Here is a 24,972-nt window from a genome sequence, read left to right on the forward strand (position 1 = left end):
GGGGAACAAGGAATGCATGTATGGCTGTACTACTGAGAGAATCTAAATCTGGTAAATCTAGGCGTGAGTCACAAGTAGCAGAGTGGTTTGGTTCTTGATGAACAATAGTCTGGTGTAGATTTAAAAAGTGCCCTGTCACATGGAGTGTGATTTTTGGCAACAAAGAGCTCATTCATTGAGCAATATTATTTCCTCTAAATCTATTTCAGCTATATAAACATCAAAGAAAACCCTGGCTTGATACCATGGTATTTGCGCAGAGTGCAATGCTGCACCCAAACAAAATTTGTCCTTTTTTTCACACAAATAGAGCTTTCTTTTGGTGGTATTTGATCACCTCTGCTGTTTTTACTTTTTGCGCTGTAAACAAAAAAAAAAAGACTGAAAATTTTGAAAAAAAAGATGTATTTTACTCTTGGTTATAAAATATATCCAATAAACTCTGTCATAAATTTAGGGCAAAATGTATTCTGCTACATGTTGGTAAAAAAAAAAATTCCATTACATGTATTTTGGTTTGTGTGAATGTTATAGCGTCTACAAACTATGGTGTATATGTATTGGAATTTCCACAACTTTTACTTTCTGACTGCCTGTCACATTTCTTGAGGTGCTAAAATGCCAGGGCAGTACAACCCCCCCCCCCTCCCCCAAATGACCCCTTTTTGGAAAGTAGACCCAAGGATTTGCAGAAAAGCATGTTGAGTCCATGGAACATTTTATTTTCTACCACAAATTTTGACAAAATGATAGTTTTGTTTTTACACAGAGTTGTCACTTAAATGATATATTGCTCATGCATGCCAGGGGTATATGTGGAATAACAATCCAAAACACATGCTTCTACTTCTCCCAAGTATGGGGATACCACATGTGAGAGACTTTTTGGCAGCCTAGCTGCATACAGGCCCCCAAAATCCAATGACCACCTCCAGGCTTTCAAAGGGCATATTTCCTCCTATCACTTCCCCACTACCTATTAGTTTTGGAGGCTCTAAAATGCCAGATAGTACAAACACCCTTCCCCAAATTACCCCTTTTTGGAAAGTAGAAATTCCGAAGGGCCCTCTGCACACTGGTATATACCCTTTCAAGCAGACTATGCAACAAACAGGGATATTTAGTTCACACATATTGCAATACATGCTTAAGCTGGCCAACTGCATCAAAGTAATCCCTCTATGACCAGTCCTACTCTTGCCTACGCAAATGCTACTGTGGACCCAATGCCAACATAGGGGCTTTTTGGAAATTAGACACCCCAAGGAATTTGATAAGAGGCATGGTGAGTATTTTACAGATATCATTTTTGTCACAGGATTTTGGAAAACAAAAAATACATTTTTGTTTTCTTTCTTCTTTTTCCAAAAATATGTGGCAACAAATGAGATCTGCAAAATACTCACCATGCCTCTTAGCAAATACTGTGGAGTGTCTACTTTCCAAAAAGGGGTCATTTGGAGAGGTTGCTTCTACTATCTTGGCATTTCAGGGCCAACATTCAAAGCTTATGCCGCACATCAACCACTCTTGAAGACCAAGCCTTTTCTGACACTTTTTGTTCACATGAAGAACTTTTTTTTTTTTTTTTGCTAAAAAAAAAAATTGCTTTGAACCCCCAAACATTATATATATTTTTTAAAGCAGAGGCCCTAGAGAATAAAACGGTGGGTGTTGAAATTTTTTATCTCACACAGTATTTGTGCGGCAATTTTTCAAACAGAAATCTTTTGGGAAAAATACACTTTTTAGAATTTTATTGCCCGATTGTTTGATAAAAGATGTTACGCTGAGTAAATAAATACCAAACATTACATGCTTTAAAATTGCGCATGCCCATGCAATGGTAACAAAGTACATACATTTGTAATATTGATAGGCGATGCTTTAAAATTTATATTTACACAGGAGGTCTAGTGCTAGAATTACTGCCCTCGATCTGACGTTCGTGATGATACCTCACATGCATGATGCAATCTCTGTTTACATACCGACACGGGACCAACGCTTGCATTCGTCTTTGCGCACAAGCACGGGAAGGGGCAGGAGTGATTTTTTTTTTTTTTTTTTTTTTTAAACAGGCATACTTTTCTGAGAAATGTGGGGTCTGTTAGAATCTAGAATCTCCTCTGCCCTTAAAGCATCCGATCACACAAAGATCAGGGTGATTGGATGTTTTCCCAATTTAAAAATGGAGGGGGGGGGGTGGATGTCCCTTTCCACTGCTTTTAAAAATGATTCAGCAGCTAATTGGCCACTAGGATTGCTTTTACACGAAAGCCGACCTCCAGCTGAAAACAATTATACCAGGTTGATGCCTGTAGCTGCAGTGATCAGTGAAAAATTCTATATATTGACACTGTAGTAATGGCACTGGCTGGGTGACGAGGCAATCAAAGGGTTGAATGTGCTAATCTAACGTGTGTGTGTATAAAATGTAGTGCTTTTAATCAGTGCGATTGTTCTCTCTTCTCTCCCTGGACCGACCAGGGGGGCGCAGGCGCATTCACACCCTGAAATGGGAAGTGATGTATGATTAAGTCGCTTTGACCAGAGCGGCTGCTCGCCCACAAAATGTGGGTAAGCAGTCGGCAAGTAGTTTAATAAAAAACTTTTTTTTTTTTTTTTGTTCTCAATATGGTATTTTTTGTTCATTTATTTACATGTAATTTTTTTTTCTAAATAATTTTATTAGAATAGTACCATAGTACCATTTTTTTTTTTTTACACTTTGCTTTGCAGGAGAAATAAAGATAATTTCTCATGCAATGCTTGCTGTCGTGAACCTAACTCATTCATGAACGGTCATGAATGAGTTAGGTTTTTGACAGCTCAAGATAGTGATCTGTGATTGGCAGGAGCAGGTCACATGGTACAGGGTGCTGTGATTGGCCCCATGTATCATGTGACAGCTGTTGGCCAATCACAGCTCACTAGGAAAAGAAGCAGAGCTGTTATGAATCGGATTGACTCATAGCAGCTTTGCTAACATTGTGATCATGTGATCACACAGCGATCCCGTTCTCCGGGATCTTCATTCCACTGTGTCTGCCGGACACATCAGTCATGGGTGTGGAGCACTGCGCCCCCCTGTGTTAGTACAGCCAGAGTGACGTACCCGTACCCCAGTACATTGCAGGCGGGAAGCAGTTAAATAATACTGTATAGAAGAAAAATAAATGGTAATTGCAGGGATGTGTATTATAGCCCAAATTTTTATAGATTTACAATAGAAAATGTCCTTTTAACATTACAAAAAAGTCCTGTTGAATGTGACTACTGTATCTATTAATAGCCAGTTGGGAAATTGTGTTCCTCAAATGTGATAGGCATTCTAAGGTTTAGTAGATTTACCTGACTCAGGCTCTTTCATATCAATATTCGTTAATTAACAGTCTAGATAAAATTATGACACAATGGTTTATTGCTTATTTCGTTTTTTTATGTACTGTACTTGACTCATTCAAAAGTAAATTTGGTATGTGCTGTAGATTTGTTTTTGCTGAGATTTTTTTTTCTTTTTCATCAGACTATAAATAACATTTCATAATAGGGTTTTTAATGTTCTTCATTTCATATTTACAAATGACAGCGTTTATATATAATATTCTTTACTGTGTATAATTGTGCAGTATGTTTTAACCTACCATGTTTCTCTTTTAGAATTTTCGCAAAAGGAATTCCTGAATATGGATGCTCTATAAGCCAGTCCAAGACCATGGTGAATTTTCCTATTGATGATATTCCAGGGTGCTCAGGAATACATCACTTACCAGCTAACACGTTATTCTCATGGTGTGGCCTACTGCTTGATACACAGACTTTGGAAGTGTTCTGTGATTATTCTCGGTAAAACAGGCTCACCATAGTGTATTAGTTTCATTTTGACTGAAGGTTGCTTTTAAGCTTTATAATCTTCAGTTAAGAGTTAAATAATGTAATTCACAGTGTTTGAATCAGTTTATGGTACTATTGAACCAGGAGGAATAAAGAAGCACTTATGCCTTATTACAAGGCCTCTTAATTTGCATCTTTTCACATCTTGCTAGGACCAAATTTAATAGAAGAAGCCGCCACTGGGAAATAATTAAGATAACGGTGAGATAGATATATCTAATATTTATACCTGAATTGTCCCACAGGAATCTTCTGCTACTTTGATTAAAATCTTCTGGTTGCACCTGTGCAATAGAGCCACCCTAGACTTCTATGGTGTTCTCTTCCCTGCAGACCCTCTTTCGGCAGAAGGTGCAGAAGAAATATTTCTGCTGGAGTAGCTGGAGACTTCTACAGTGAAGGAAGTACGTATTTGATCCCCTGCTGATTTTGAATATCTGCCCACTCACAAAGAAATTATCAGTCTAAAAATCGAATGGTAGGTGTATTGTAACACAGACAGAATAGCAAAAAAAAATTCAAAAGAAATGCATGTCTAACATATTATGCACTGATTTGCATGTTCATGAGGGAAATAAGTGTTTGATCCCCTTCACAAAACATGACTTGGTGGCAAATCCCTTGTTGGCAATCACAGAGGTCAGACGTTTCCTGTAGTTTACCACCAGTTTTGCACACATCTCAGGAGGGATTTTGGCCCACTCCTCTTGGCAGATCCTCTCCAAGTCATTAAGGTTTGGTGGCTGATGTTTGGCAACTCGAACTTTCAGCTCCCTCCACAGTTTTTCAATTGGATTAAGGTCTGGAGACTGGCTAGGCCACTCCAGGACTTTTAAGTGCTTCTTCTAGAACCACTCCTTTGTTGTCTTGGCCGTGTGTTTTGGGTCATTGTCATGCTGGAACACCCATCCATGACCCATTTCCAATGCCCTGGCTGAGGGAAGAAGGTTCTCACCCAAGATTTGACAGTACATTGCCTGTCCATCGTCCCTTTGATGCAGTGCAGTTTTCCTGTCCCCTGAGCAGAAAAACACCCCCAAAGCAGAATGTTTCCACCACCATGTTTGACAGTTGAGATGGTGTTCTTGGGGTCATAGGCAGCATTCCTCCTCCAAACACGGCGAGTTAAGTTGATGCCAAAGAGCTTGATTTTGGTCTCATCTGACCACAACACTTTCAACCAGTCATCCTCTGCATCATTCAGATGTTCAGTGGCAAACTTCAGATGGGCAAGGACATGTGCTTTCTTGAGCAGAGGGACCTTGCGGGGCACTGCAGGATTTCAGTCCTTGCCAGTGTAGTGTGTTACCAATTGTTTTCTTGGTGACTGTGGTCCCAGATGCCTGGAGATCATTGACAAGACCCTCACGTGTAGTTCTGGGATGATTCCTCACTGTTCTCATGATCATTGACACTCCACGAGGTGAGATCTTGCATGGTGCACCAGACCTAGGGTGACTGACAGTTGTTTTGGGTTTCTTCCATTTGCGAATGATTGCACCAACTGTTGTCACCTTCTCACCAAGCTGCTTGGCGAATTAGTTTGGTAGCCCAGTCAAGCTTTGTATAGGTCAACAATCTTGTCCCTGACATCCTTGGACAGCTAAGAACCAGCAAACACAAATGCTCCTGCGCTTGGGGATGGACTTGATGCAGGCTACAACCACATTAAGAATGTCCTGGAACATGCACACCTTGCTGCCCTCAGTAGACCGGAGAAATCCAAATATACTGAATGAGTAAAGAACAAACAGAGGGCGCACAAGCCTGGTGCATTACCATAAAAAATGTTTAAGCAATAAAGTAGGTGTTGTACCCACAAATGACAATAAAGTTAAGGCATGTCATAAAAGAAGAGCTGGGTCAACACCGCGCTGAGTAACAGTCCGCAATAGGGAGTGAAGACATCCAATAGGCTGATGCGTTTCGAGGACTTAGCTCTGTGTTGACCCAGCTGTTCTTTTATGATGTGCCTTGACTTTGTCGTTTGTGAGTACAACACCTACTTTATTTCTTATTAAACATTTTTTATGGTAATGCACTAGGCCTGTGCGCCCTCTATTTGTTCTTTCCTCATCCTTGGACAGCTCTTTTGTCTTTGCCATGGTGGAGAGTTTGGAATCTTATTGATTGCTTCTGTGGACAGGTCTTTTATACAGGTAACAAAATGAGAATAGCAGCACTCCCTTTAAGAGACCGCTTCTAATCTCAGCTTGTTACCTGTATGAAAGACACCTGGTAGCCAGAAATCCTGCTGAATGATAGAGGATCAAAATACTTATTTCCCTCATGAACATGCAAATTTGTGCATAATTTGTTAGACATGCATCTCTTTTGCATTTTTTGTTACTATTCTATCTCTGTGTTACAATATACCTACCATTCAATTTTTAGACTGATCATTTCTTTGTGAGTGGGCAAACATTCAAAATCAGCAGGAGATCAAATATGTATTTCCTTTACTGTAGATTATTATTATACAGTATTTATAAAGTGCCAATAGTTCGCTCAGAGCTGTACATTACAAAGGGGGACAGAACATGTGACAGAACAATAACAATACAATGCAAAACATGAGGGGATTGAGGGCCCTGCTCTTTCGAGCTTACAATCTAGGAGATTAGCAACAATGTCTGTTGAATCATTGTGCTTGTGTACTGAGCTATATTTAAATTTGAAGGTATGGTACTGGATGTCCACCGGTTATCTCTTGGATAACTAGAGAGCATGTTAGAAGGGATTGAGCTGTCAGATTTTTGTTTTACACATAACCATTGTTCAAACAGAAATGTAAAGCTATCCTACATTTTGCAGTCTAATTGTCCAGTTTCTGTCCAATATTATTTAGATTCATCAACCATGTAGGCCCTCACAATAAATAGTTTTCATAAATTGTACATTCAAATTGGCTGTGAAGAACTACCTTTTATCCAGGTCATGGTATAGCAAGTAGCAGTTTCAGTCCCACTTTAGTTTACATGTGTGAAACTAATAATGGCTCTCAATCATTTTGTACTGTGTATGTCCACTGAGAGAGGTAAACCTGCTTAGAAAGGATGAGCATTGAGCACGCGGGACTAAAAATTATTAAATTCCAACCCCATGGAGTATGGAATAATGCAAGGGAAGAGTGGTGTGTGTAAAAACCCCACTTGTTTTAAGTTTTTGGTCCAAGCAGTTGTAGTTCTCAAAACTGTGGCTAGAGTGAAGAGAAGGCTTTTAAGAAGTTGACATAACCCAAAGTGGATTTTCAATACTGTGTATCTTATTATTCTTTTAACAAACCAACCAGATCTACAGGAATATGGGAAAAACGACCTAATATTGTATGAAGCCTAAGCATGCAGCATTCATTTTCTTTGTAAAACTACTAACTGCTGCAATAAGCCTTGTTGTGCATTAGAATTTGTATTCACCTTAACATAAACTATGGCTCATATTTATCTACATAATGAGCATTCACATATATTAATTGTCCCTGCAGATATTCTTGCACTTCAATTCGATCCAGTCTGACATTTTGCCATTACAAGGCAACAGGCAGCGTTTTGAAAAGTAAACTGATAAAGCTTCTTCAACTTAAATGTCATGGTCTCTTCCTTGACCTTGAAGTAAGACTCTTTATGGTTTATATTGCTTTTCTGATTGAAAAAAAAATTTCTGGTGTTCTAGAATCTCACTTAACTAGTGTTTGTATTAAACTGTAGATAAATAGCCTTCGAACTGTGTGCATCAACGTTTACAAGATATTATTACTCCAAGCTTACAGGTATGTAGAAAGCTACATATTTATGTAAAATCAAATAACTATGTTTTACTTAACGTAAACAAAACAGTTTTCAGTGGTTGTTAATATTGCTATGTGATTTAAATGATATAGATGATGCCAAGCATTTATATCCACTCTGCATACACACATGAAGAACATATATTCTGAATTTGGCTGTTTAGCGACTTTAACTCTCGTTGAGGAATGTGCACAACAGGCAAAGCTATCGGAATTTAATAATGTTTTTTCAATTGCTGCTCCTGTAACTGATGAGATTTCCTCTCAGTTTGTCACAATGACACAGGCCGCAATATAAAAATGTTATTATTTTGTTTAGTTTTGTTTTTTTTAAACACATGAAGGTTTGATCCTTATGAAGATTCATAAATTTCAAATCGGTAAATCCCTAAAATTTCTTATTGTGCAATAGCATAAATCCCCTAGATGCACAAAAAGTCACACTTTCCTCACAGAAAAGTCCAAAGTAATTTTCAAATTATAATTATCGTACACCAACTTCATCTCCAAGATCAATACTTATGTGTTCATGTGTACCTCAAAAACGCAAAATAGCTGCATATAGTGCAATACCCTCAATTTTTCCAAAATTAATATTAAAGTGCACTTATGATCAAACGTGTATATAAAAAATCACCCGGAGTCCCTCAAATATTGCTTTATCTCTCACTCCCCATCAGGATCCAATCATGGCTGATACTACGGACTCCTCCTCATCAAATAAGGAATACCTCTGAAAAAAAGTATCATATTGTGTCATCCTTTAAACATGTGATCAGTGCTCCCTTCTTCACCACCACTTAGTGAAACGCAAAATCACTCTCCACCACCTTCCAAACCATGCACCTTACCGGACTACAGATGTCCAATCACATAAGTAGATATAGGATGGCTCCTCTTAATCCATACTGATCTAATCCCAATAAGCATCGTATAATATAATTCAAAAGAAGAGAGAGAGACCATATAGTGTAGTAAATTTGATATGGTAACATTGTACTACTTTGGTCATAGTGAAATATGAAAAAAAAATCTTAAACAAAAGAAAAAAAATGTAATACAATTAAAACTAATAAAAAAATTTAATTTTTTTTTTCAAAATTATATTTTTTTTTTCATACTGTCACCAGTCAGTGTCCCTGATAACCGCCATGCCAGTTATATGATGACGCTGTACTGCACTGGTGACCGTATGTAAAAAAAAAAGTGAAATTTTTTTTAAGTTTTTCATTTTCCGAAAAATTATGACAAATAAATTACAACTTCAAAAACCTTGCCATGCCTCTTATAAAATGCGTCGGACTGTCTACTTTGCAAAACGTGGTCATTTGGGAGATATCTGTACTGTTCTGATAATTCTTGGACCTCAAGAAATTAGATTGGCCGTCAGTACTTCAGGATTCATCAATATTCAGATATATACCATAGTTTGTGAACTCTATAACTTTCCTACAAACTAAATAATACTAATTTGGGTTATTTTCACCAAAGACATGTAGCAGAATAAATTTTGGCCTAAATTTTTGAAGAACAATTATTTGCAAACTTTTATAACAGAAACAATGAAAAACGTGTATTTTTTTTTTGTTTTTCAAAAGTCTTTTTTTGTTAATGTAGCAAATAATAAGAACCCCAGTGTGGATTAAATACCATCAAAAGAAAGTTCTAGTTGTGTGAAGAAAATAATAAAATTTTAGTTTGGGTACAGGGTTGTATGACCGCGCAATTGTCATTCAAGGTGTGAGAGCGCTGAAACCTGAAAAATGGCCTGGGCAAGAAGGGGGTAAAAGTGCCTGGTATGGAAGTTGTTATCCATCAAAACCACCATCTTAGAATGGGGCAGACCAGTTTATACAGCCGTTCTCTACCTTATAGCCTGTATATTATCTTAAAATCCAACAAATATGGAAACGGCAACTTTCGGCAGGATATATCTACTTATCACATCTTTCTTAACAGCTGAATTCTAAAATTATACTTAATCACACAAATTATATACAGTCAATTAAACAGCTCAATATTCCTCTTGTATGCCATCTTGTAGTATAAATTGATAATTACCACAAGACGGATATACAGTCAGGTCCATAAATATTGGGACATCGCCACAATTCTAACATTTTTGGCTCTATACACCACCACAATAGATTTAAAATGAAACTAACAAGATGTGTTTTAACTGCAGACTGTCAGCTTTAATTTGAGGGTATTTACATCCAAATCAGGTGAACAGTGTAGGAATTACAACAGTTTGCATATGTGCCTCCCACTTGTTAAGGGACCAAAAGTAATGGGACAGAATAATAATCATAAATCAAACTTTCACTTTTTAATACTTGGTTGCAAATCCTTTGCAGTCAATTACAGCCTGAAGTCTGGAACACATAGACATCACCAGACGCTGGGTTTCATCCCTGGTGATGCTGTGCCAGGCCTCTACTGCAACTGTCTTCAGTTCCTGCTTGTTCTTGGGGCATTTTCCCTTCAGTTTTGTCTTCAGCAAGTGAAATGCATGCTCAATCGGATTCAGGTCAGGTGATTGACTTGGCCATTGCCTAACATTCCACTTCTTTCCCTTAAAAAACTCTTTGGTTGCTTTTGCAGTATGCTTCGGGTCATTGTCCATCTGCACTGTGAAGCGGCATCCAATGAGTTGTGAAGCATTTGGCTGAATATGAGCAGATAATATTGCCCGAAACACTTCAGAATTCATCCTGCTGTATTTGTCAGCAGTCACATCATCAATAAATACAAGAGAACCTGTTCCATTGGCAGCCATACATGCCCACGCCATGACACTATCACCACCATGCTTCACTGATGAGGTGGTATGCTTAGGATCATGAGCAGTTCCTTTCCTTCTCTTCTCTTCCCATCACTCTGGTACAAGTTGATCTTGGTCTCATCTGTCCATAGGATGTTGTTCCAGAACTGTGAAGGCTTTTTTACATGTCGTTTGGCAAAGTTTAATCTGGCCTTCCTGTTTTTGAGGCTCACCAATGGTTTACATCTTGTGGTGAACCCTCTGTATTCACTCTGGTGAAGTCTTCTCTTGATTGTTGACTTTGACACACATACACCTACCTCCTGGAGAGTGTTCTTGATCTGGCCAACTATTGTGAAGGGTGTTTTCTTCACCAGGGAAAGAATTCTTCAGTCATCCACCACAGTTGTTTTCCGTGGTCTTCCGGGTCTTTTGGTGTTGCTGAGCTCACCGGTGCGTTCCTTCTTTTTAAGAATGTTCCAAACAGTTGTTTTGGCCACGCCTAATGTTTTTGCTATCTCTCTGATGGGTTTGTTTTGTTTTTTCAGCCTAATGATGGCTTGCTTCACTGATAGTGACAGCTCTTTGGATCTCATCTTGAGAGTTGACAGCAACAGATTCCAAATGCAAATTTCACACTTGAAATGAACTCTGGACCTTTTATCTGCTCATTGTAATTGGGATAATGAGGAAATAACACACACCTGGCCATGGAACAGCTGAGAAGCCAATTGTCCCATTACTTTTGGTCCCTTAACAAGTGGGAGGCACATATGCAAACTGTTGTAATTCCTACACCGTTCACCTGATTTGGATGTAAATACCCTTAAATTAAAGCTGACAGTCTGCAGTTAAAGCACATCTTGTTCCTTTAATTTCAAATCCATTGTGGTGGTGTATAGAGCCAAAAATGTTAGAATTGTGTCGATGTCACAATATTTATGGACCTGACTGTACCTTTCTACTTATGTCATTATATGGGCTGAATCTCTCTTTATACATCAATAAATACAAAATACCTTAAAAATACACAATCCATTAATCACTACAATGCAACTCAATATTATCTCTATATATCATCTGGTTGTATATCACTTTCAGATAGATAAAAATTAAATGTTTAATAAATTTTTGTTGCAATATTATAAAAACTTTCTAAAATCTAAAAAATTAAATTTGTATAAAACTAGGGGGTTCTTTCTTAGTCCCTACAATTATGTAAAATATATTACGAGTACTATGTGTAATAAAGAATATAAAATTATTTTACTAAAAAAAATGTTTCTATAAAAACGTAATCAATGGAATTAATTACGGAAAAATATTGGCCGATAATCAAAAGGGATAAAATCCTAGGTCCAGTAGTACCAAATAAGCCCTCATTTATTTATAGAAAGACATCAAATCTACGTAGTAAATTAGTGAAGATTATTATCTCCCCTCCTAGGAAATAACTAACTCAAATGTTTGACTTAAAAGGTTTTTTCCCTTGCAAAAAATGCAATATTTGCAAAACGACGGGGGTAAAAACGAGAAAAGAATAGAGACTTTTAACGCCCAGGTAACTAGTAAAGAATTTATAATCGATGAGTTCATTACTTGTACTACTCCATATGTCACTTATTTGTTGGAATGCTCCTGCAAGCTCCAATATGCAAGAACAACAACTAGACCATTATATAAAAAAATTAAGAGAGCATGTCTCCAACATTAAGAAAGGTAAAAAGGACCATAATTTATCTAGACATTTCAGGAATTTCCATAATTGTGACCCTACACAACTGAGTTTTGGGGGTTTAGATAAAATAGAGGGACATTGGAAAGGTAGTAATAAAACCAGGGAAATTTCCAAGAACAAAATGTTCTGGATTTTCCAATTGGATACATTGAAACCTAAAGGCCTTAATGTTGATTTGGACCTGAATTGCTTTATTTCTGATGTATGAGTCCATTGGTATTGAGTTGATCTATTGTGAGAATATTATAATCAGTTTTTGGTAGGGGTTCCCATTTTACATATTGTTCTTGAGAGATAAGGATTGACCAGCTAATGGTATCTTGCTGGAGATAGGGGAATAGGAGGTTAGATGGGGACTATATATTATGTATTTTTTATGAGTTTTTCTAGAAATAAAAACCATTTTTAGTAAAAGAATTTTATATACTTTATTACACATAGTTTTATATAAATTTTAATGTGTATTTAGGGTGATTTTTTTTTTCTATATGAATATATAATATGCATATACGGATCTCCTAGCACTTTGTACTCGTAATATATTTTATATAATTGTAGGGACTAATAAAGAACCCCCTAGTTTTATACAAATATAATTTTTTAGATTTTAGAAAGTTTTATTAATATTGCAATAAAATGTATTAAATGTTTAATTCTTATCCATCTGGAAGTGATATACCACCAGATGATGTATAGGGATAATATTGAGTTGCATTGTAGTGATTGTGTATTTTTAAGGTGTATTGTATTTATTGATTATGTAAAAAAGTGAGATTCAGCCCATATAATGACATCATAAGTAGAAAGGTATATCTGTCTTGTGGTAATTTATCAATTTATACCACAAGATGGCGTACAAGAAGAATATTGAGCTGTTTAATTGACTGTATATAATTTGTGTGATTAAGTATAATTTTAGAATTCAGCCATTAAGAAAGATGTGCTAAAGTAGATATATTTTGCCGAAAGTTGCCTTTCCGTATTTGTTAGATTTTAAGAGACTATATAGGATATAAGGTAGAGATTGGCCGTATAAACTGGTCTGCCCCACTCTAAGACGGTGGTTTTGATGTATAAGGAAGGGAGGAAGGAGAGTATAAAGCTGGACTTCAGTCTGATGAACACACCCCTTTAAAAACATAAGACGTAGACCAGAAGTAGGGAGCGGCCATTTTTGAAGAGGTTCTGTATAACCTGTGCTGTATGTGGAGGTATGTTCACTGCTTTTCATTGAGAAAATATACGATTTGAGAGTTTTTGAATCTTGTAAGCACAATTTTACTAAATAGACCATTTATATCAAATTTACTACACTATATGGTATTTCTCTTCTTTTGAGTCATATTATACGATGCTTATTGGGATTGGAGATTGGATCAGTATGGATTAAGAGGAGCCATCCTATATCTACAGTTGCAAGAAAAAGTATGTGCTCTGAACGTCATCTAAGTCACAATAGAAGAACACAGTCTGCTGAACATAATACTACACAAACATTAGATGTTGCCATGGTTTAATTGCACATAACATGTAAACATTCACAGTGCAGGGAGGAAAAAGTATGTGAGGCCCTAGCTTAATAACTTCTCCCAGAGCTAATTGGAGCCAATCAGTGTGATATTAGATGTGTTGCTGACAGCTGTCCTGCCCTTTAAAAAAACACACACCTGTTTTGGGTTTACTGGTTTCAAGAAGCACTGTCTGATGTGAACCATGCCTCGCAGAAAAGAGCTCTCAGGAGACCTACGATCAAGAATTGTTGACTTGCATGAAGCTGGAAAGGGTTACAAAAGTATCTCCAAAAGCCTTGATGTTCATGTGTCCACGGTAAGACAGACTGTCTACAAATGGAGAAAGTTTAGCACTGTTGCTACTCTCCCTAGGCGTGGTCGTCCTGTAAAAATGACTGCAAGAGCACAGCGCAGAATACTGCATGAGGTAAAGAAGAATCCCAGAGTGTCAGCTAAAGACCTACAGAAATCTCTGGCACATGCTAACATTTTTGTTGACACATCTACAATAAGGAAAACATTAAACAAGAATGGAGTACATGGGAGGACACCACGGAGGAAGCCATAGCTGTCCAAAAAGAATATTGCAGCACGTTTGAAGTTTGCAAAAGAGCACCTGGATGTTCCACAGCACTACTGGCAAAATATAGTGTGGACAGATGAAACCAAGATTGAGTTGTTTGGGAAGAACACACAACACTGTGTGGAGAAAAAAAGGCACAGCACACCAACATCAAAACCTCATCCCCACTGTAAAACATGGCGGAGGGAGCATCATGGTTTGGGGCTGCTTTGCTGCCTCAGGGCCTGGACGGATTGTTGTCATTGATGGGAAAATGAATTCCAGAGTTTATCAAGACATTTTGCAGGAAAACGTACAACCATCTGTCCGCCAACTGAAGCTCCGCAAAGGATGGGTGATGCAACAGGACAATGACCCAAAGCATACAAGTAATTCAACAAAACAATGGCTGCAACAGCACAGAATACGCCTTCTGGAGTGGCCCAGTCAGAGTCCTGACCTCAACCCGATTGAAATGCTGTGGCATGACCTTAAGAGAGCGATTCACACCAGACATCCCAAGAATATTGCTACACTGAAACAGTTTTGTGAAGAGGAGTGGTCCAAAATTACTCCAGATCGTTGTGCAGGTCTGATCTGCAACTACAGGAAACGTTTGGTTGAGGTTATTGCTGCCAAAGGAGGGTCAACCAGTTAAGTCCAAAGGTTCACATACTTTTTCCTCCCTGCACTGTGAATGTTTACATGTTATGTGCAGTTAAACCATGGCAACATCTAATGTTTGTGTAGTATTATGTTCAGCAGACTGTGTTCTTCTATTGTTGTGACTTAGATGACGTTCAGAGCACATTTTATGCCCAATTCATGCAAAACTCCACGTAATCCCAAGGGGTTCACATACTTTCTTGCAACTGTATTTATGCGATTGGACATCTGTAGTCCGGTAAGGTGCATGGTTTGGAAGGTGGTGGAGAGTGATTTTGCATTTCACTAAGTGGTGGTGCAGAGGAGAGCACTGATCACATGTTTAAAGGATGACACACTATGCGTTTTTTTTCTGAGGTATTCTTTATTTGATGATGATGAGTCCATAGTATCGGCCATGATTGGATCCTGATGGGGAGTGAGAGATAAAGCTATATTTGAGGGACACCGGGTGATTTTTTTTTTAAAATACAAGTTTGATCATAAGTGCACTTTAATATTGATTTTGGAAAAATTGAGGGCAATGCACTATATGCAGCTTTTATTTTTTTTTGAGGTACACATGAACACATAAGGATTGATCTTGGAGATGAATCAAGTTGGTATATAATTTGAAGATTCACAGACCCTTATGAAGATTCCCCATACTTCCTTTGTTATAACCAGGACAGGAAGTAAGGAGAAAATCCAGAGTCTGGATATAAATAGCAAGTTGTAATTTACATCTCTTGTCCAAAACTAAAACAAATAATTTGGGTTAGAGATTAAGTACACTGCTCAAAAATATTAAAGGAACACTTTAAAAACACATCAGATCTCAATGGGGAAAAATATCATGCTAGAGGAGGAAGCACTTGGAGGAAAGTGACTGAATATGATGGAACTGCTGGTACTGAAACACCGAAGGGTGACAGCATAAACTAATATATCTATACTGATATGGACTGGGTAATGTGTTAAGAACGTAAGGATGCCCCATCGTTTGATGGAAATTAAAATTATCAACCTACAGAGGACTAAATTCAAAGACACCCCAAAAACAATTATGTTCATTTTGCTGAAATTTCATTGTAGCAGCTCAAAATGGTACTCAGTAGTTTGTATGGCCCACATGTGCTTGTATGCATGCCGGACAACATCGGGGCATGCTCCTAATGAGATGACGGGTGGTGTCCTGGGATATTTCCTCCCAGATCTGGACCAAGGCATCATTGAGCTCCTTGGGCGTTCTATTGGATTTAGGTCAGGCGTGCGTGGAGGCCATTCACAGGTACCAATTCTTTCATTCTCCAGGAACTGCCTGCATACTCTCGCCACATGAGACCGGGCATTGTCGTGCACCAGGAGGAACCCAGGACCCACTGCACCAGCATAGGGCCTGACAATGGGTCCAAGAATTTCATCCCAATACCTAATGGCAGTCAGGGTGCCATTTTCTAGCCTGTGCGACCCTCCATGGATATGCTTCCCCAAACCATCACTGGCTCACCAATGTTGAAGGCAGCATAACGTTCTCTATGGCTTCTCCAGACCCTTTCATGCTCAGGGTGAACCTGCTCTCATCCGTGAAAAGCACAGGGCACCAGTGGCAGACCTGTCAATTCTGGTGTTCAATGGCAAATGCCAATCAAACTCTATGGTGCTGGGCATTGAGCACAGGGCCTACTAGAGGACATCGAGCCCTCAGGTCACCCTCATGAAGTCTGTTTCTGATTGTTTGGTCAGAGACATTCACACCAGTGGCCTGCTGGAAGTCATTTAATAGAGCTCTGCCAGTGCTCATCCTGTTCCTCCTTGCACAAAGGAGCAGAATACCGGTCCTGCTGATAGGTTAAGGACCTTCTGTGGCCCTGTCCAGCTCTCGTAGAGTAACTACCTGTCTGCTAGAATCTCCTCCATGTTCTTGAGACTGTGCTGGGAGACACAGCAAACCACCTGGCAATTGCACTTCTGTGCCATCCTGGAGGTGTTGGACTGTCTGTGCAACCTCTGTAGGGTCTAGGTATCTTCACATGCTGCCAGTAATGACACTGTAGAATAACAACAGAGGAACTTGAGGCTATAAATATTTATTTGTATCGCTGGATGTATTTTATCTGCCCAGTAACCAAAAACAGACAGCAAAAAAGTGTGAAAAAGAATTCACAAGAAGAAAGCCATTACATTATGGAAAGAAAGCGATACCCAGAAAGTCATCAAAAATACTGCTTTATTGCAAGATTTGCTCATATTTAGACATTAAGGTAAAGACCACAGTTAGCCATCACCACAAGATGAGACCATACCAAAAGAACCAAGCTAAAACGAAAAATAAAAGACGGCCGTCCTGACCGGCCATGTAGTAAGTTGTGCTGTAAAGACGACACAAGGTCTTATGTATATACAGCACAGGCACATTGGAAACACCACCATGTAGGGGATGTACACAAATATAATCTAGAAATATGGGACTGTACATCAAAAATGCAATGCATAACAATAGTACCAATTAAATATACGGACTGAGCAGCCCAACTAGACAATGCTAGAGATCTGGTAAAAAGATCCAACTCAGGGCATGAATCAAACAGAAAAATACATGCAACACATGGATGTAAACAATGCTGCTGACATGTTCGTCAATAGAGATATTGAGACTAATGATGTCATTACTCAAAGTCACAGTCTTCAGGTTAACATAGTATGCCTTATTGAAGGAATTCAGGTAGACCTTGACTGGTATGACTGAAAATAGTGTCCAAATGTGATCCGGGGTGATAGTGGAACTTACGTAGTATCAATAAAACATAGTATCAATAATGACTTCTCCATAGGACATCTGTAGTTGGAATGGCAGGGCCCTGTCAATAATGATGTGGAAATTCTTCACCGCTAGCATGCAGCCTAAATGCATCCCTTAATGTGTAGCTGACATGGAAACAATATGAATATCCACGCAGGATAGTGGAGGTGGGGTGCTGCACATCATCTAGGAAGTATGACATCAAGTATGTCATCATCCTATGATAGAGAGGTGACATAAGAAAAAGTCAATCTTCTTGTGAATTCTTTTTCACACTTTTTTTTGCAGTAATGACACTGACCCTAGCCAAATGCAAAACTAGTGAAAAACAGACAGAAAAGATGAGTAGGGAAACAAATGGCAGTGGCCTCCGCCTGTAAAACCATTCCTGTTTTGGGGTTCATCTCATTAGTGCCCATCTAGTGCATCTGTTGTTAATTATCATTAACACCAAAACAGCTGAAACTGATAAACAATCCCCTCTGCTACTTAACTGACCAGATCAATATCTCAGGAGTTTAATTGACTTGATGTTATACTCTGATTTAAAGTGTTCCTTTAATTTTTTTGAGCATGGTATAAATAAAATACTTTTTTTTAAAGACTGTTGTTCTGCTTACCAACCTTAGCTTCCAACACCAGTATAACCTTTATAGACATCTAATCCTGGAGTGCTGTTTAAAAATGGCACTTCAGATAGTCCTTAGACAATTTGTGTCCCGAACCGTCATCAGCCACCATTCACAGACAGTGTGCAGAGCCGTTCCAAGTAGCTCTGAGCCCTGTAATCACTGTGATGACCAATCACAAAATTAAAACTTTACTACAGTCCCTTCCTCTTACAACAGAAGGAGGAGGAGGATCTAACAAATCAAATATCATTTCTTAATTCCAGAGCAAAAGAAGCATCAGATTTAGGGTAGGAGGGGGTTTATTGCGGGATCGTTTTTTTTTTTTTTTTTTTTAACCCTTTTACCTCTCTTATCCCCTCTACATCTAATCTCCATCCTGTCTCTAATGACATGTATATTAACCCATCACCTCCATTATCCTGTACATCTGAACATGAACCCCTTCATCTCTAGCCTTTCATTATACAGTCAGGTCCATAAATATTGGGACATGGACACAATTCTAACATTTTTGGCTCTATACACCACCACAATGGATTTGAAATGAAACGAACAAGATGTGCTTTAACTGCAGACTGTCAGCTTTAATTTGAGGGTGTTTACATCCAAATCATTTGAACGGTGTAGGAATTACAACAGTTTGCATATGTGCCTCCCACTTATTAAGGGACCAAAAGTAATGGGACAATCGGCTTCTCAGCTGTTCCATGGCCAGGTGTGTGTTATTCCCTCATTATCCCAATTACAATGAGCGGATAAAAGGTCCAGAGTTCATTTCAAGTGTGCGATTTGCATTTGGAATCTGTTGCCGTCAACTCTCAAGATGAGATCCAAAGAGCTGTCACTATTAGTGAAGCAAGCCATCATTAGGCTGAAAAAACAAAACAAACCCATCAGAGAGATAGCAAAAACATTAGGCGTGACCAAAACAACTGTTTGGAACATTCTTAAAAAGAAGGAACGCACCGGTGAGCTCAGCAACACCAAAAGACCCGGAAGACCACGGAAAACAACTGTGGTGGATGAACGAAGAATTCTTTCCCTGGTGAAGAAAACACCTTCACAACAGTTGGCCAGATCAAGAACACTCTCCAGGAGGTAGGTGTATGTGTGTCAAAGTCAACAATCAAGAGAAGACTTGAGTGAATACAGAGGGTTCACCACAAGATGGAAACCATTGGTGAGCCTCAAAAACAGGAAGGCCAGATTAGAGTTTGCCAAACGACATGTAAAAAAGCCTTCACAGTTCTGGAACAACATCCTATGGACAGATGAGACCAAGATCAACTTGTACCAGAGTGATGGGAAGAGAAGAGTATGGAGAAGGAAAGGAACTGCTCATGATCCTAAGCATACCACCTCATCAGTGAAGCATGGTGGTGGTAGTGTCATGGCGTGGGCATGTATGGCTGCCAACGGAACTGGTTCTCTTGTATTTATTGATGATGTGACTGCTGACAAAAGCAGCCGGATGAATTCTGAAGTGTTTGGGGCAATATTATCTGCTCATATTCAGCCAAATGCTTCACAACTCATTGGACGCCGCTTCACAGTGCAGATGGACAATGACCCAAAGCATACTGTAAAAGCAACCAAAGAATTTTTTAAGGGAAAGAAGTGGAATGTTATGCAATGGCCAAGTCAATCACCTGACCTGAATCCGATTGAGCATGCATTTCACTTGCTGAAGACAAAACTGAAGGGAAAATGCCCCAAGAACAAGCAGGAACTGAAGACAGTTGCAGTAGAGGCCTGGCAGAGCATCACCAGGGATGAAACCCAGCGTCTGGTGATGTCTATGCGTTCCAGACTTCAGGCTGTAATTGACGGCAAAGGATTTGCAACCAAGTATTAAAACGTGAAAGTTTGATTTATGATTATTATTCTGTCCCATTACTTTTGGTCCCTTAATAAGTGGGAGTCACATATGAAAACTGTTGTAATTCCTACACCGTTCACCTGATTTGGATGTAAACACCCTCAAATTAAAGCTGACAGTCTGCAGTTAAAGCACATCTTGTTCGTTTCATTTCAAATCCATTGTGGTGGTGTATAGAGCCAAAAATGTTAGAATTGTGTCCATGTCCCAATATTTATGGACCTGACTGTATGTGAACAGTACATTAATCCTTTAATTTCCTCCCCTCACTGTGTATGACTTGTGATGCTATGATCTATTGCACCATTACCAATGTTCATATTTTAACCACTTCAATATCAGCTTATTTCTTCATTTTTAACTAGCTGTGGCAAAAAATCACCTTGGAGTGTCTGCTTTTCAAAAAGGGTTTATTTTATGGGTGTGTTTTACTTTCAAAATATGTACTGTTTTCAAAATATTTGGTGTTTTTTCCTTTTACATAGAAAAAAAAATCCAGTGGTTCTTAAATACAAGACCCAATGGACAATAAATGCAACCAAAAGAAAGTTTTATCTGTCTAAAAATATATATTTAAAATTCATCTGGGTATGCTATTGCATGACTAATTGCCAGTCAAACTATCACATCTGGGGGAGTCAATGGTGGAGAAGGATCTGGGAGTTCTGATAGATCATAAGCTTAGTAATGGCATGCAATGCCAAGCTGCGGTTTCCAAAGCGAGACAAATCCTCTCGTATTAAAAGCGTTATAGACTCCAGAGAGAGAGAGATAATTTTATCCCTGTACAAATCATTAACACCTCATCTGGAATATTCAGTTCAGTTTTTTTCTACCAGTTCACAAAAAAAAATATTGGGGAACTGAAAAAAGTGCAGAGGAGGGCAATCAAACTGATAGGAGGCATGGATGAGATCAGCTATGAGGAAAGATTAGAGGAACTGAATTTATTCTTTCTTGAGAAAAAGAGATTTAGGGGGGATGTAGAGTTATTGCTCTCACTCTGGCGTTATGTAACGTGTGTCACAATCATTTTTACTCATAGGTGGCTCTGACATGTGTATTTACTTTCGTACGTGCGTGTATGTGGGGGGCCTCAAATTTTTTTGGGGTGGAGGGGGGGATGTTATGTGGTTGGATGTAGCTTTCTATTTTTTAAATAAAAAAATAATTTTTTTCGTCACATAGGGTCACAAAGTCCCCTATGTGATGATTTTTGGTGACAGTTTCTCTTTAATGAGACATGCAGGGTCTAAAAGATCTCTGGGCTCCACTAAATGTATTGCAGTGCAGATCACTTTGCAATACATTCCTTCCTGGGTAGAACAGTGTCAGGTTGACCTGAAAGGTCAACAAGGGAAGGAGAATGGATGTGTGTCCACTATCCTCTCTCAACTCAACCCGCCAGCATCGGGGGGCATGTGTGGGTAGGCTACATTAGGGGGGTGTGTGGTAATAATCATGCAGCAGCGTAGCCGCCTGACTGCTTCCACCTGAGTATGTAAGTTTTTTTCAGTCTCCGCCCATATCACCCACCTACTGAACGACATATCAGACTGGATGTCGCTCCATTTCCTCAAATTGAACCTTTCCAAAACCGAGCTCCTAATTTTCCCCCCAGCCTGCACCCCCCCCGCCCCCCATCCTCTACATCACGACCAACAACGCCACCATCAGTCCCACCCCACAAGCCAAAGTCCTAGGTGTCACTCTAGACTCAAACCTGTCCTTCCAACCCCGTGTCCATTCGCTGGCAAACTCATGCAGGCTCCACCTACGCATCATCTCCAAAATACGTCCGTTCCTAACACCAAACACTACTAAACAACTCGTTCACTCCATTATTATCTCACGTCTGGACTACTGCAACTCCCTTTTCACCGGTCTACCCCAACACTGGCTATCCCCGCTTCAGTCTATCCTGAACTCAGCGGCCAGACTCATCCACCTTACCAACCGCTTTGCTTCTGCCACCCCCCTCTGTCATTCCCTCCACTGGCTTCTGATTGCCCAACGCATTAAATTCAAACTACTATCATTGACATACAAAGCCATTCATAACGCTGCCCCAAACTACCTCACCGACCTGATACCCAAATACCACCGAACCCATACTCTTCGCTCCTCACAAGACCTCCTACTTTCTAGCACCCTGGTCTCCTGCTCCCACGCCCGACTGCAGGACTTCTCCAGGACTTCCCCCATCCTCTGGAACTCACTACGCCAATCCATCAGACTGTCACCTACCTCCTCACCTTTAGGCGCACCCTGAAAACCCATCTCTTCAGGGAAGACTACCCCACCCTCACCTAACAGCCAATCTCCTCCACTCCTCCTACCACTCCATCCCCACAGCCACTTCCTCCTGTACCACTATCCCCTCCCTCCTAGATTGTAAGCTTGAAAGAGCAGGGCCCTTGAACCCCTCGTGTATTGTGTTACTGTATTGTCTCATGTACTGTCCCCCACTATAATGTACAGCGCTGAGCAAACCTTTTTCGCGCTATATAAATACTGTATAATAATAATAATAGAGTTTTACTGGAACTCCGCTTTAAGGTAATTTTTGAACATTATAACCCAATTTGCAATTTTTACGTATCATACCGTGGAGATAATCAGGTTACCATTGGTAGAATTCTTACATAACGATTATCAAACCTGTTTTTACTCTAGGTTCCATGCATGTGTTTTACAGCTTCCATTTAATCAAAGAGTGAAAAACAATCCATCTTTTTTTCTTACTGTGATTTCTGAAACGGCTCCATGTTTATACGTCATTTTTAAAGCCAAGAACAAAGGTACATTACAGCAACTGAAATAATTTTATATTTACTATAATTTAATTTATAATTCATACATATATTGGCAAATAAATAATAAGAAAGCAACTTTGTTTTCCATTAAGTGCAGTATCTTTGCTATTAAATAACTGCAAATGTAATTTTATGGTGAGTAGGCAAGGGTATGTTTTCATCTGCCAAAGGAGCAAAACCATGGAGCTTCACAATTTGTAATAGCTACAGAATGGAGAGTGGAGTAGCAACAAATGGTTACCGGTGTCAAAGGCTGAAAACAACACAAGAAGAATGAGCAAAAGATTGGCTGAAAAAATTAGAGAGAGAGTTTGCTAGTGTTGAGTTACAATTACTTTGATTTAAAGGGAAGAAGCAAGACAGGGCTGAAGGGTTCCAAGAGGTTTTTTTGAGTATTTGTTGTTATAACCATTTGACAAGGAAGGGGAAATGCCAGTAGAAAGGGATAGTTTAAATGAAAAGGATAAGGTGGGAATGAAGTAACATTTCAGTTAAATTTAATTTAAACTTTTCACCTAACATTTAATTTAAAATCCAGACACCTGGTTCAAATTGTAAATGGGGACCCTCTTAGTTCTTACAAGAAACCCTCAACAGTCCCGTTGGCATCTGAGGTGATAAAATGTTAGCACAAATAATTCATAAGACAAAATTGGGGTGTGTGGCTTGGCTTGCAGTAAAGCTGACATCATAGAACAGGATTCCTAGTACCATTGTCCCCTGCAAAGCTTTAAAGAGCGCACTATTTGCGACCTGATAATTGTGGTTAGAATTCTTATAATTCACAATCTTCCCCATGTTTGCAAAAACTCAAACAGCTAGCAATTCTGGATAAGAGTACCATCTGCATACACCAACTCCCAAACAAAGCAGCATTCACCTTGATTTGCAGCTATCTAGGGAGCCCTACATAATGTAGAGACCTACAAGGCCTGGCATACTGACACCCTGCTAGAAATGGACAGCCACATCAAGAACCAGTACAATCGAGGCGCTTAAACATCAGGGAAATCATTCCCACCTGCCCAAATGCAGACAGGGCTGAAACACTTCTTCAGCCATCTATTAGAGAGCATAAAATGGATAAGTGCAGCGCTAAATAACTTGAAATTATGATTGTTTGTCCAACAATAAAAGTCAGCAATAAAATTAAATTATCAATAAAATAAATAGATGAATAAATGACCAAGATTTTATAAAATACAGGTGACAGTCTATACAGATATAAAGGTGCAGAAACTCGGTAAAATCCAGTAGTGGTGCTCTAAATTGTTTGGTAAAATTACGCACTCAGCAGATGCGTAATGTAAATATGCATTATATGAACCAGTAGAGGTCTCCTTTAAGGATATGGATCTGGTCTGGGACAGAGATAATCCTCCCTCTAGGTGAGTGATGTTGTCTGGAGCGCACAGAGAAGTATAAGGATCCAGCTGACCAGAGGTCCCTTTAAGGGATGGATGGGTGCAGATGCCTGTATACAGGAACTCCCTTCTCTGGAATCTTTAGATGGCTGGATCAGGCAGACTCTATGGATAAATAGCTCCTCGAGGGAGAGTATAAAGAGTGCCCATAGTGTAGTATATTAAAGGTATAATTTATTAGTTGGATTTGCAACTTGGGTTAAAACAAGCAGCATTCGGTAATGGACTAACCGTCCAGTAAGCAAGATGGCCACCGGGCCTCCATGTGGCTCCGGCGGCGTGACGTCGCGGCGTCTTGGCCCCTCCTAACGCGTTTTGTGCACACACACTTCTTCAGAGGCGGTAACCAATGGCGCCATAACGTCAGTCCATTGAATTTATAGGCAAGACTGCGTGTGCGCATTACATCGGCGCCATCTTGCCATAGCTCAAAACATAGATATCCACACGCATGCGCGGCGCCATTTTGCCATGGATTTTGGAAGATAAATAATCATATGTGCTGGAAGAACAT

At 39.2% G+C, this 24,972-nt stretch overlaps 1 protein-coding gene across 1 annotated transcript in view; it reads left to right on the top strand.

Moving 5' to 3' along the window:
* TERT (telomerase reverse transcriptase) overlaps positions 1-24,972 on the top strand; it is a 192,456-nt gene that overhangs the window by 126,545 nt on the left and 40,939 nt on the right. The window contains exons 11-14 of the mRNA XM_089655257.1: positions 3,664-3,849; positions 7,382-7,508; positions 7,605-7,666; positions 22,895-23,019. Of these exons, the coding sequence (XP_089511383.1) occupies positions 3,664-3,849; positions 7,382-7,508; positions 7,605-7,666; positions 22,895-23,019 (500 nt within the window). The remainder of the gene's footprint in view (positions 1-3,663; positions 3,850-7,381; positions 7,509-7,604; positions 7,667-22,894; positions 23,020-24,972) is intronic.

This window comes from Staurois parvus, unplaced genomic scaffold (genome assembly GCF_062004578.1).
Source record: "Staurois parvus isolate SC_StPar_1 unplaced genomic scaffold, SC_StPar_1.0 ptg000829l, whole genome shotgun sequence".
NCBI classification, from domain to species: Eukaryota; Metazoa; Chordata; class Amphibia; order Anura; family Ranidae; genus Staurois; species Staurois parvus.